Source organism: Salminus brasiliensis, chromosome 25, assembly GCF_030463535.1.
Source record: "Salminus brasiliensis chromosome 25, fSalBra1.hap2, whole genome shotgun sequence".
Lineage (NCBI taxonomy): Eukaryota > Metazoa > Chordata > Actinopteri > Characiformes > Bryconidae > Salminus > Salminus brasiliensis.
Genome location: NC_132902.1, coordinates 26,939,148 through 26,952,625, shown reverse-complemented (window position 1 = coordinate 26,952,625; position 13,478 = coordinate 26,939,148). Strand labels below are relative to the sequence as shown.

General features: G+C 38.3%; 1 protein-coding gene across 4 annotated transcripts in view; it reads left to right on the top strand.

Annotated features, from left to right (window-relative positions):
- cdh8 (cadherin 8) overlaps positions 1–13,478 on the top strand; it is a 166,561-nt gene that overhangs the window by 136,625 nt on the left and 16,458 nt on the right. For all 4 annotated transcript variants that reach the window (XM_072671725.1, XM_072671726.1, XM_072671728.1 and 1 more), the window contains exons 7-8: positions 991–1,235; positions 12,514–12,650. In XM_072671725.1, coding sequence (XP_072527826.1) covers positions 991–1,235; positions 12,514–12,650 — 382 coding nt within the window. The remainder of the gene's footprint in view (positions 1–990; positions 1,236–12,513; positions 12,651–13,478) is intronic.

Below are 13,478 nucleotides of genomic sequence, written 5' to 3'. Positions count from 1 at the left end.
TTCATATAGTTGTTCATATATTCCAGGTTAAACCACCACATCACGTTTCACAGTCTGAAGTGAAGTACACTGTAAATTCTTCATTGTGCTGTGGTCACTAATTTCTATGGCCTCGCTGCAGCCTGGCTGGAGATTCTCCGCCCCATAAATCCTGCTTATAGAGCACCACAGTGACTCCGGGCCATTATTTCCAGCATTACAGCAGAAGCCAGGAGGTGATCCTGAGTATGAACGTGTCAGTCTGAGGATAAAACTGTGACATTTTTACATGTTGCAAATGCTGAGAGAAGAAACCATAAAGTAATGAACCCTGAACCTTTCCTGTAACTCAAACCCTTGCCGAAGTTGAGCACATCACAGCTGCTTTGGCGTGAATGTGCTTCACCACCGCCTTTGTGCCCTTTTCTCACGCAGAGAAATATCAAATATTTATCCAGTAGTACAAATCATTCCCAAATTGCTTTTACCTGATACTTCAATAATATTCCTCCTCTGGATCACTGCCCCGGAGAATACATTAACCGTGTTAGCGTCATGGTATTGTAGGCCAGGATAATTTTGTTTTGCTGGAAAACACAAACATACAAATTATATTTTTCATGATTGCTTAACAATTTGCAATGCGATCGTTGTGATTCCATTAGATTAACCTTATTTGCAGGCTCATCTAAATCCCAAACAGATGCTGTCTCAGAGCACAAATTAATAACACTTCCAGCGCTTCAGGTGAGAGCGTGCTTATTGCCACTAAATAACTTTTATTTTTTTTTGTGTCTGGTGTTATTGTTTCGCAGAGGCCTCCACCTCCTCCTCCTCCTCCTCCACCTCCTTCTCCTTGACTGTTGTTGTGCATTGTTAGGCCTTGCCGGAGCGCACGGACACAGCCGGAACCTGCGAACGCCGCATGCTTTCATCCATCACTGTTGGGCACATTTGTCCTTGCTGCCGTGGTCATTAGTAAAAGATATTTATCTCTTTCGCTTCTCGCAGGCTTTGGACTTTGAGAGCAAAAAGAACTACAGTCTGACGGTGGTGGCCACCAATGTTCAGTCTTCAACCACTGGCACCCCCTTCATGGACCAGGCCACCATCAAAATCGCCGTGGAGGACGCAGATGAGCCACCCGTGTTCTCCAAGTCCACCTACGTGTTTGACGTCCACGAGAACGCTGCCATAAACACGATCATCGGCACGGTCATCGCTCGGGACCAAGATGCCAGTCGCAGCTTTATCAGGTGAGTGTTCTGAATGACAGCGTTCAAAAGGGAGATCTGGGCATCATTTCTTGAGTCCAGATTTTGTTCACACACAATCGCTCACTCCTGTTCCAACACATTTTTAATTGTATAATAATTTTGCAGATTAGTCCACAAGAAAAGTCTTCTTGGTTCCCAGCAGGAAATCAGCAGAGAACTGAGAATCTGGAACATAAGATATTAGAAATGTTAAATGTGATTATAAACGTACTGAGACACTGTAGAACATTGAGCTTGAGTCTCTTACATAATCATATTACTATCCAGTATGAAGTACTAAATACATTAATATGTAGCATTAAGCTCTAATAACATTAATATCCAGAATGGTCTTGTAATAATAATAATATCCAGTATGAAGTTCTGATAACATTAATATCCAGTATGAAGCTCTAATAGCATTAATATCCAGTATGAAGCTCTAATAACATTAATATCCAGTATGAAGCTCTAATAGCATTAATATCCAGTATGAAGCTCTAATAACATTAATATCCAGTATAAGGCTCTAATAACATTAATATCCAGTATGAAGCTCTAATAGCATTAATATCCAGTATGAAGCTCTAATAACATTAATATCCAGTATGAATCTCTAATAACATTAATATCCAGTATGAAGCTCTAATAACATTATAATCCAGTATGAAGCTCTAATAACATTAATATCCAGTATGAAGTTCTAATAACATTACTATCCAGTATGAAGCTCTAATAACATTAATATCCAGTATGAAGCTCTAATAACATTAATATCCAGTATGAATATTAAAAAAAAGAAAGGAAATACACAACGGTACAAACAGTACCTACTTCCAGTAAATATGTGTGTGAATAACTCATGTAAATGAACGGTGTAAATGAAATGTACGCTTTAAGAGCAGTTAAAATAGTGCTGGTGAGAGGTAGATCATTACAAACGACAGCAGGAACTTAATGAAGAGCTCTTGAGAGGTAAAACCCAATGAATCAAGGTAAAACTGCTCTTAACATTCATTCAGTTTAAATGATCAAATGGAGGCAGCGTTTACGTACCAACTCCTACTTTTATTGAGGTTGATGTGCAGGAGAAGAGCGATGTGGATGTGGGCACAACGAAAGATTTCCCCTTACGTTCTCCGGATGCATTTCACCCTGAAAATATCACAAAGGCACCTTGACTATAGGTTATACAGGCAATTTCTCTCTGTCCAGCCTAGCATTTCATTAATTCTCCAGTGACTTGCTGTGTTTCAGGGACAACACTCAACAGGTTGTGTAATTACATGGGGAACTGGCAGCGAGAGAGGAATCGTAGATTGGTTTCTTTCATTCTCTCTTTTTTCCAAGTGTTTCAGAGTTCATCAGGGGTGTGTATTTTCAGGATGGCTATTTTTATTTATATACAAAATGACAGACGTTATCATATCTCTAGATATCTCTAGATATCTAGTGTCGTTTGTGTTGTTTGTGTTTTACTATTTACACAAAATTGCATACTTTGCAGCATAATTACACAATTATCTATATTAATAATCTAATTAGATTATTATAATTCAGCATTTTTGCTTGTTTTTGAGGTCAGGCAACAATAAAAGTCTGCAAATATGTACATGTTTATCGGTTATCTGAATATAATAAAGTGGCAAAGTGGCAGAACCTGTGATCATAAATATAGAATATGCTGTATAAAGCAGCTCAAATATTGCACAAATGAACAGCAGAATTATTAAATATTCCACAGATGAACCATAGTGTCACACACTGAGGGAGGAGTTATAGACTTTGATGGCCATGGGTAGGAACGACCTCCTGTGGCGCTCTGTGGTGCAATTTCATTAGAATGAGTCTTACACTGAATGATTGAGTTGTGTGTTACAAAATCTAGAGTATTATTACAAACTGCATTGAAACATTACAGTACAGCATTACAACAATAAAAATATAAAGTATTGTTACAAGGTATAGGGTATCATTACGATCAAATCAAATTGAGTCATGTTTATTGTCACGTCACATTACAGATATTTACAAGATAGAAATATGAATATATACACATTAATTTACCCTATGCATATACTATACACACTATACACACTATCTATGTACAATATTGCACTGGTTTAAAGCAATTAAAACAATTTAAATGTACTGGTTTGATACATAACCATTTGTTATTATATTATGTTATGTTACAAAATCTTGTGCCATGTAACATTTTATATGACATTGTAAAATTACAAATTAACAATGTTACAATATATATATATATATATATATATATATATATATATATATATATATATATATATATATGCTACCTTCTTTATATTTACAGTGTTATGTATTTTCATGCTTTTTGACTGATTAAAAAATATTGCCCCCCAACTCCCAGATCCCAGCATTTTGGCCCTGGTTTAGAATCTGTATTTCCACAGAATTCCCCCTTTGTTTCAACAAGTCAGAAATAATCCATATTTGGTTTAGTTTTGGTTATGTCTGTGCCTTCTAAGGGTTAACTGCAAAAAGCATCAGCAGACTGAAGGTCCCGGACGGTTTGTATTGCTTTCTCGTTTTCATGGTTAGCGTCAGAGATGCACTTCATTTCTGCTGGAGTGAGTCTTTGAGAGTGACTTAAACAGCCATCATAAACGGCCCCACATTGATCGACTGGAGCAGTAGATTGAAAGTCCGGGCATGCTGCCTCCAGCGTAATGATATATTTTAGTCATTTTTTTGTTTGCTTGTTTACCTTCTGTGTCTGAAGAGTAAAAGAAACGTTGACAGCAGAGGGGAATCACTGTGGTGTCTGGCATTACATGACATACTGTTATCTTTAAAAATGGACAAAAGTATGGACAGAATTTTAGGCTTGAAAATGAGTATTACTACTGTAGCTTCAAATGCAGACACCATAGCCATTCCCTTACTTTATTACATTGAAATTATAAATATACTGTCACTGTTGGATATAACAATATACAAATAGTGTAATGGCAAAAAATCTTCTTTAAATGAAAGTCAGTGTAAAACTATTTTATTACAAGTTGTTTGGGAGAATTTCTCTTGTTCCACTCTTCATGAATTTCTGAACAGACTTACATTAGAAATAGCAAAAGTTGATATACAAGGTCTCAACAATATTTTATTTTGCGTTATTAAACTTATTTTATTTTTCAAAATGTGATTTGAATCTTACCCACCTTCTTTATGAGTATGTAGGTTTGTCTTTTGGGCCCTCAATGCACTGCAAACATTAAACTTTATCCCTTCAAGACAAAAAAAAAGTTTTAGCACCCTTCGCTTTTGTTAACTTTAGACATGTTTAAGAAGGAAAAGAACCAAACTTCAACCACCAGCCAGTCTTAGCTGATCAGCTATACTCGGGGGTAAGAGTTAAAACTTTGGAAAATGTCATTTTTTGACAGAACTATTATTAAAAGTTGTCTTCGTAGTGACTAATGATGCTGAAGATTATATGTTCTAACCTTCAGTACATGGAAATCTTCTACTTTCCATTGTGTCCATGCACCATTTTTATTCGTAAGATGAATGACGTCCATCCTGAGACCATCAAGTAAATTATGTTTGGCAAAAAGCTTGATCAAGCCTGCTTCAGCATCAAGAAATACATTATCTTTCCCAATATTTCACAAAAGCAACAGCATCCTTAAGTGAATTTCGAGACGCAAAGTGGCAAAGTCGCATCTTCCCTCCGGCTGCCAGGACGGATAATGTCATTTAAAGGTAAAAGGCACTTTGCAAATGGAAGAGCAGAAAAAGGCTCTGCCACACTAACACATCCTACTACCTTCAGTTCAGTTTGAGTATAGATTACCTTGTATACCTTGAATCAAATCAATCTTTCTCTCTCTTTTGCTTTCCCTCCTCACTCTTACCTCTCTCTCTCTCTTCCTCCCCCCTCTACTTCGTCCTCCATTTCCACAACAAGCCCAAAGCTATACTTAATGCACTGAACCATAAGACATTGCAGGTAGATTCTGGATGGAATATGACCGCATTTTCTTGTAGGTTGTTTTGCTTGTTGCACACTGGCATTGAATTTACTCCTGCACTCTTGAAAATAAGGGTTCTTTGGGCAATGCCATGGAAGAACCAGGTTTGATTCGGTGAAGAACCAGTTGTAAAAGAGTGTAAAGAACCTTTCAAAGGCCTAAAGAAAACCTTCACTTGATATTAAGGTTGTTTACCAACTTTATTACTAGCATGGTGCTTTATGGAATCAAAAGTGGTTCTCATATGGCTTGAAGCAAGTTTAATTGTACAGTGTAGAGCCAGGGTTCTTGCTGAAAACAGAAGATGGGTGTTTTTCTGGATGAGTTCTTTAGTGTGTTTGCATTCACAGGTGGGTAGTGACTAAATAAATTTACATGTATTTATAAAATCCTGATACTTTTACATTTTCAAGTAGGAATATTTACTGCATTTTAGGCATTTAAAAAAACCCAATTCAATAACGGCACTGTATGGACAAAAATAATTGGGACACCTTCTCAAAAAAAATAAAAAAATAAAAATAACTGCCTCAGGAAAGACTTTCTACTGGGTTTTGGAGGAGCATGGCGTTGAAGATTTGATTGCATTCTGAGGCAAGAGTGTTAGTGAGGTCAGGATGTTGGATAATCACCACCCCAACTCATCCCACCCAAAAGTATTGGATGGAGCACCATCCATCACCACAGTACCACTGCTCCACAGCTCAATGCTGGGGGGCTTCATACCCCTCTAGCCCATGCCTGGCATTATTAGGCAGCATGGTGCCATGTGTGTTGGTTCATGATGTTTATCTGATCCAGAGAGTCCTATTCTATTGGCAAAACTTTTCTACAAAGACTAGACAAGTTGTTTGTGTGCATTTGCACATCTGTGTCAGCAATCGGTGCAACTTGAAGTAGCTGAATTAATTCACAAGAAGGGGTGTCCACAAACATTTGGACATATAGTCTAGAAGTTGTTTTGCAGTGTTTACTGAGGTAGAAAAATTCAGTTGGTTTATTAAACTGGACTGGTTTACCAAACTGGACTGGTTTACTGGTTTTACCCAAACGGAGAAGAATAGAGTCTAACATATTCAGTCTCCTGTGCTGGGAGATGCTGGATGGAACACAGACGTTCCTCTGCAGTTTTAGAAGTCACTTAAGCACTTTTTGAGCTGCTCTTCTACTCAAAGTGTTTTGTAAGGGTTCTTCTACATGTACTACAGTAAGTATTTCACTATAAGTACAACACTAATCCTTAATTGGAGGATCAGTACAAGTGTGTTGAGATCTTTTCCAATGGACCAGGTTAAACCTCAACTCTCCAAGGTTGTGCACCAGCATGAGATGTTGAGATGTCAACTAGTACTTCAGTTCCTATGATGATGCAGTATACACTGAATGTAATGAGAAGTTCTACTGCAGGTCACTAGAACTTTACATTTATGTGATTCAAATACATCACGTGGCTGCAAATGGGTTTAATGTTTGAACTATACAATCCTTCCCACAAACAAGGCATCTGATACATACTGATACATAATAGTGCTGAAGTCACATCTTTTATTCATGTGCAAGCATCTGACACATCTGTATCATGAACCAGCTTGTGCATTTTCATTTGGTTGTTGGGTTAGTTTGTTTGCCTTGTTTGTAGTTAATGCTTAAGCTTTCCCCTGAAGCCCCAGTCTGTTCTCCCTGCATTAGAACACTGCAATTATAGATGAATTGATCAGTAGTGTTTCTCATCTAAGATGCTATTTAAGTTAGGTTGAACTGTTTTGGTGGTCTGATCTCTGCATTGGATTTCTTTTATGTATAGCCTCTGAGTTTTTACCTCTCGACCCTAGAGGCAGCGACAGAAATTGGGGGCTCGTCTGGGATCAGAACTTCTTTTACTTTAGTTGTTACTCTGCTGGGCTTCAACTTCAGTCATTATTTCATGGCTATAGCAATACTTTTATTGGAATATGGGGTAAGCTACTCTACACTGTTAAAATAGAGAGGAGAAGGGATCTTTAGTACAATAAAGGGTTCTATTGTATATAAAGGCATGGCAGCTCAAAGACAGCATTTGAATGAGTAAATGAGGTTCTTTATCAGGTTAAATGGTTCTCTTTGTGTTTGGTTCTTTAAATAACAAAAACATGATTCCATATAGCACTACAAAGGGTTCTGCTACAAGTCATAGAGCATCATGTCTGTTCTATTTAGAACTGTTTTGGCAGGAGTGGATACAATTCTGGATACTTTCCAGTACACAGTTATGCAATTTAAGAGAATCGCTATAATACCCAGAAATGAGGTAGGGTACAAACTTACATTTACATTTACATTTATGGCATTTAGCAGACGCTCTTATCCAGAGCAACTTACAAAATGCTTTGCTATTTACCCAAGAAAAACCTTAGGTAGTTAGAATAGACTAATAGTTCAAAGATACCTCTAAGCTTTAGACATTACTAAACACAAGATAATAAGGTGACCATAGTACTCTATTCGTCCAAGTACTCTCTGAAGAGGTGGGTCTTCAGTCTGGGTTTGAAGACAGCGAGCAACTCGGCCGTTCGGGAAGTTCGGAAGTTCGTTGCACCACTTCGGTGCCAGGACCCTATACCCTATTTTTTCCAGTACACAGTAATGCAATTTAAGAGAATGGTTATAATACCCAGAAATGAGGTAGGGTACACACTTAAATCCCTTAAATAAGGGATTCTTCAAAGGATCTTCAGTAACAACAATATATATATATTGTTCTCCTTGTTATATATTGTACTCCTATGTATATATACGGCTACTTGTCTACGTAAAGCATTATTTGCATTGGTGACCTTTTACAGTGGTGCTATATACCATCATAATTTAGTGTACTTTGCATATAAACACTATATAAAAGATTATTGATTCATAGGCTGAAGTGGTAAAACAATAATCGTCCATGCTTTGAATGTCTTTGGCTTTAATTATAGTAATACAGAATAAAACAGTAACCGTAAACCCTATATAGCGCACCTACAGGGTATACCTGATAAATGGCCAGTAAGTTCTTCTTGTGGTGTTTCCATTATTTTGCATACCTCTATCTCTGTGAATCCAATAGTCAGTTTTATAATACCTAATCTCAAATACGCTCTCCATTCTCCTGTTTTTGGCATTGCTGGTATTGAAAAACAGCCGAAGGTCCAAGTCTGCTCTCCGTATCCGTGTTTATCCGCCACGAACCTGATCAGCAGAGCTTGCTTAACCTCTCCTGACAGAAGTCCCTCCGGCCCCGGTTTGTGTCTTGTCACCTGACACGGAGCATATGCAACACAAGGTGACTGGTCTTGTTAGAGGTTGCTCCAAATTGATGTACACTGCAAATGCTATGCACACCAGACAGGGCATTTAATTTTTGTCATGTCCCCTCTATAACATTTGCATCTGCACAGTTGCTGAGTGCAGCCTATTGGACTGCAGTGTGGCGCGCTGGAATAAACTGTGCATCTGTGACCCTCCCCGTGGAATAACTGACCTAATAACAAAGAGGCAAATGGTGCACATCGCACACTTCATTCTGTTCCATTTCTTTCTGAGGAAAGAAGTACAGAGAAGTGCAAATTTATCAATTTTGCTAATTATACTGTAATATTAGATTTAGGCCCATTTTCACAGATTGTGTTTTTTCTAGTCTGGAACACACAAATGACTATTTGTACCACAGATAATAATAATAATAATAATAATAATAATAATAATAATAATTTGTTATTGCATTACTGGCCTTTTGTATTTGCTATGCAGAAGGAATACATTTCTAACGACATCAAGAAAGCAAAAAGGAAAGGCTTACTTGAAAACAGCAACAGTATAGAATAATTTTATTGCTATTTAGAACCATTTCAAATGTTCTCAGAAAAACATATGCAAAATCTTTTCTTTGTATTTAACCAGACAAGAACCATAAAACATTCAAATTGTTCTTTGAGTTGTCAGTGTTCTACACAATATATTTGTCAATACTAAAGATCCCTAGTACTATTACTACTGCTACTACTACTACTACTGCTACTACTACTAATACTGCTGCTACTACTACTACTGCTGCTGCTACACCTTTAAAATTGGTTCCTTGAGGATCTTTTAGTAAAGACAATGTACTATACAGATATACAATATAAAGAAAATACTTCTACTACTACTATTATGATAACTATTATTATTACTATGCCACTACTACTAATAATAATAATAATACCACTACCACTACTACTACTACTAATACTAATACTACCACTACTACCACCACCACCACCACCACCACTACTACTACTACTACTACTACTACTACTCATACTATTACTACTACTACTACTATTACTATAACTATTATTATTACTATACCACTGCCACTACTGCTACTACTACTGCTACTACTACTACTACTACTACTACTACTGCTACTAATAATAATAATAATACCACTACTACCACTGCCACTACTACTACAACTACTACTACTACAAATACTAATGCTATTACTACTACAAATACTACTACTATACCACTACTTCTTCTACTACTACTACTACATTTACTGCTGTTGCTACTACTATTACTAGTACTACTACTACAAATTCAACTACTACCACTACTAGTACTACTCCTATAAAATCTATTACTGGTGATACTTCTTGTACAAATGCATTCCTTCCACCATTCTTATCCTCCTCCTTCTACTTTTAATGTCTCCTACTACTACTCCTAAAAGTACTCCTACTACTATTAGTTCCACTAACGCACTACTGCTACTACTATCAATACTTCTCCTGCTACTGCTATTACTACTAATGTTGTTACTAATGCTAATACTGTCACTACTTCTACTGATTCACAGCTACTAGTACTGTTACTACAATCATTACTGCTACTCCTACTAAAAACGAACTGCCCCTGCCAGTACTGCTTCTAATATTGTACTAACCCTACTATTACGGCTACTGCTACTGCTACTGCTAATGATAAAAATGCTTCAACTTTGCATAAGTGACCATCTGTATTGAGAGTCATGTGATATTTTGAGGCGAACACAGAACTGCTGCTACTAATAGTAATAAAAATTCATTTTAAACTTGAAACCATTTCTTGGTGATACATGTTTTTCTTTTTTTCTGATCCCTAAAAGGCTGATGATGAAGCGACTCCAGCAGTGAATGGCAGGCGTGAGAGCTTCTTTGTTATTACACACACAAACATCTAAAAATGCACTAAGAGGAGCTGCTCTGCTTGTTGATGTTAAGACTAATTAAGCATTTCATTTCATCTTTAAAGACCTATTACTGCGCTTATTTTGTTCTCAGCCTCAGACAGGAGCGGCCTGGCAATGAGAAACCTTTAATGGCTTTGAGAAATTGTTGCTTAATCATAAAGTCTATGCTCACGCTTTGAAATTTGACCTTGAGTTCTGGCAATTAAGCACAAGTGCGACACATAATTAGAGTATATGTGTTATCTTCTGTCGCTATTAGGAAGCGAGAGTGGTATTTTAGAACCTGACATATGTTTCTCTGGCGCTGGACCTACACAAACATCCACTTCATCCTCCTTCCATACTACCGCTTCTTTTCTTTCTATTTTATTTTTTTTCATTCGTATTCGTTTTTGTGATTTCCCACTGTAACTTTGTCAGTTTGATTGACATGTAGCAGAACATTTCAGGGTTTGTCTCTCTGTGGTACGTGAAACTGTCAGAGCTTGACTGAAATACGCTCAGCCTCCTGGAGACTAATCCCAGGTGGGGCGTGCTGTCTAGCTGCCTGTGTGTGTGTTTGTGGTTGTGTATACAGTATATGCGTATGTGTGTGTGTGTGTGTGTGTGTGTGTGTGTGTGTGTGTGTGTGTGTGTACGTCCTTCTGGACCTTCACTCCTAACTCAACATCTACAGCAGCTCCTAGCAGGAGTTGTGATGTCACAGCTGAGTGGGTTGCACGGACTTGTAATCTGGGCCAATGAATTGTTTAATTCTTTACCTGTTTCCCATTCTGTTCAGTGTAGCATAGGAAGCACGTCTATTTGGCAGGGCGGGTGATGCCTACTGGACTCTACAAACCTGTCCAGATAGGATGCAGTGTAAACAGGGATGTCATTTATTATGTGACTATCTATGCAGTTATGTAGGTATAATAACACTGGCAATAGAAAAAAAAAACATGTTTTGGATCATGGCTTAATTAAAACAAGCTAAGAAATTACATGGAAACAGAATGGATGCAGAATCAAACCCGTTGATGCAGAATGTAAACTGAATGGGAATGTAATTCCTTACATGGCTGCATATTAGGGGTGACCAACCCCCCCAAAGGTAATAGACCTACTATACCTGGCAATTAACAGGTGAGCTGAATTATAGGTAAAGGTGCAAGTATTTGTCCTCTGCATTTTACCCAGCTGTGTAGTGAACACATACACACACACACTTGTGAACTAGGGACAGTGAGCACACACACATCCAGAGCAGTGGGCAGCCAACTCCAAGCCGAGCCCAGGTATCGAACCCACAACCCTGTCATCAACCAGACTTGCCCATCCATGAACTAGGATAAGTGCCCCCCAGGCGGTCATATGAAAATTAGGACACATCATTAGAACCATTGATAGATGGCGGTAATACAACTATTACTCTTTTAAAGGTGTAGAATTAGGATCAGGAGCAGAAGATCAGCTGCAGATGATCAGAACATGGTTGGAGAGGATTATTCTGGAGGAGTCTGATTTAAATCTCAGACGTTTAGTCTGGTCTGATCTTGATTGATGGTTGAAGTGAGGGGTGAAGAAGATCACCATCATGGCCAGACCCAGAGAGCTCTCTGAGGCCTTCAGAAAGAAGGTTGGAGATGTTGTAGAGGAGTCTGTACTGGAAGAAGTTTAAACAGATCTCAGAACAGTTCGAAATCAGCCGCTGTTCCACTGTCCACTAAATCATTTACAAGTGGAACAGCTGACCAACATGACCATATCAGACCGTCCTACCAAGTTCAGCCCAAGAGCAGAACCTCAAGATGAGTAAAGAAGCCTCCAACAGTCCTAAAAATGTCATCACAGGACCTACAGGAAGCTCAGTTGATATCAAAGTACAGCATCTACCATCAGAAAGAGACCAAACACACCAGATTTTTCCACATTTTGTTCTTCAGGACTATAAACTGATGGATATTAAACATTTTATGGGTTTATTTGTTTAGATGTGAACTTCATTTTCTCCTCTGCTCTCTCTCTCTCTGTGCTCCCTTTTCTTCGGCAGGTATTCTATTGATCGGCACACAGATCTGGAGAGGCAGTTCAATATTCATGTTGATGATGGAAAGATCACATTAGCCAAGCCGCTGGACAGAGAGACCGATACATGGCACAACATCACGGTCACCGCCACAGAAATCAGTAAGTCTAACTGTATTGTAAAATGCTGCGCTGTTCAAACAAATACATGCATATGTATATGCACTACATGTCCAAAACTATCTGGACAGTCGTTCTAATGAGTGGATTGCTTTGAGTTGTTCACACACAGATTCAATCATCTCTATTAATATGTATAGAAAAACAATGACCACAAGAACAAGACATTCTGGAGCCCACTGTACCCCCAAAGCTGAAAGTGGACACTGGGGTTTTCTGGAGTGATGGAGCTACACTCATTTAGGATGAGTTGGAGTGGCTAGTCTAAAACTAATCATTCAACATCAGTATCTGACCTCACTGATAAATAAGTATAGCGGCCAAACAACCTGCTCATATCTTTGATTTCATAACAAATGCTGAAGGAGCTTGTGTCCAGATAATGTCCAGCCATCAAAACAGCCATTAAGTTCTTCTTTTGTTCAAGAGATGTTTCTGAGGAGATCACATATAAGAAGGAAGGAGAACATCCATGAATATCAAGTGACTTTCCAAAGCTGGAGTTGGGTGGGTAGACCACCCAACACTGCCCGCCTCAGTAAACAGCACTGAAAGCTGTTCATCTTTGAGAAAGAGAGCAGATAGTCAGGCTCACCTCTGGCTTCAGATTTGAAAACATCTACAGGTGTTACACTGTAAGAAGACAACTCTGAAAGGACGAGAAGCTCAGACAAATCCTACAAAGAAACAAAAGAAGGGACAGACCACACCATTGGACCTCAACATCATTAAACGTGTTTGGGAGGACTTGAATGGCGAGGAGCAGAACATTCTCAGAGACTGAAGATGTGGAAGACTGAGGGGTGGACA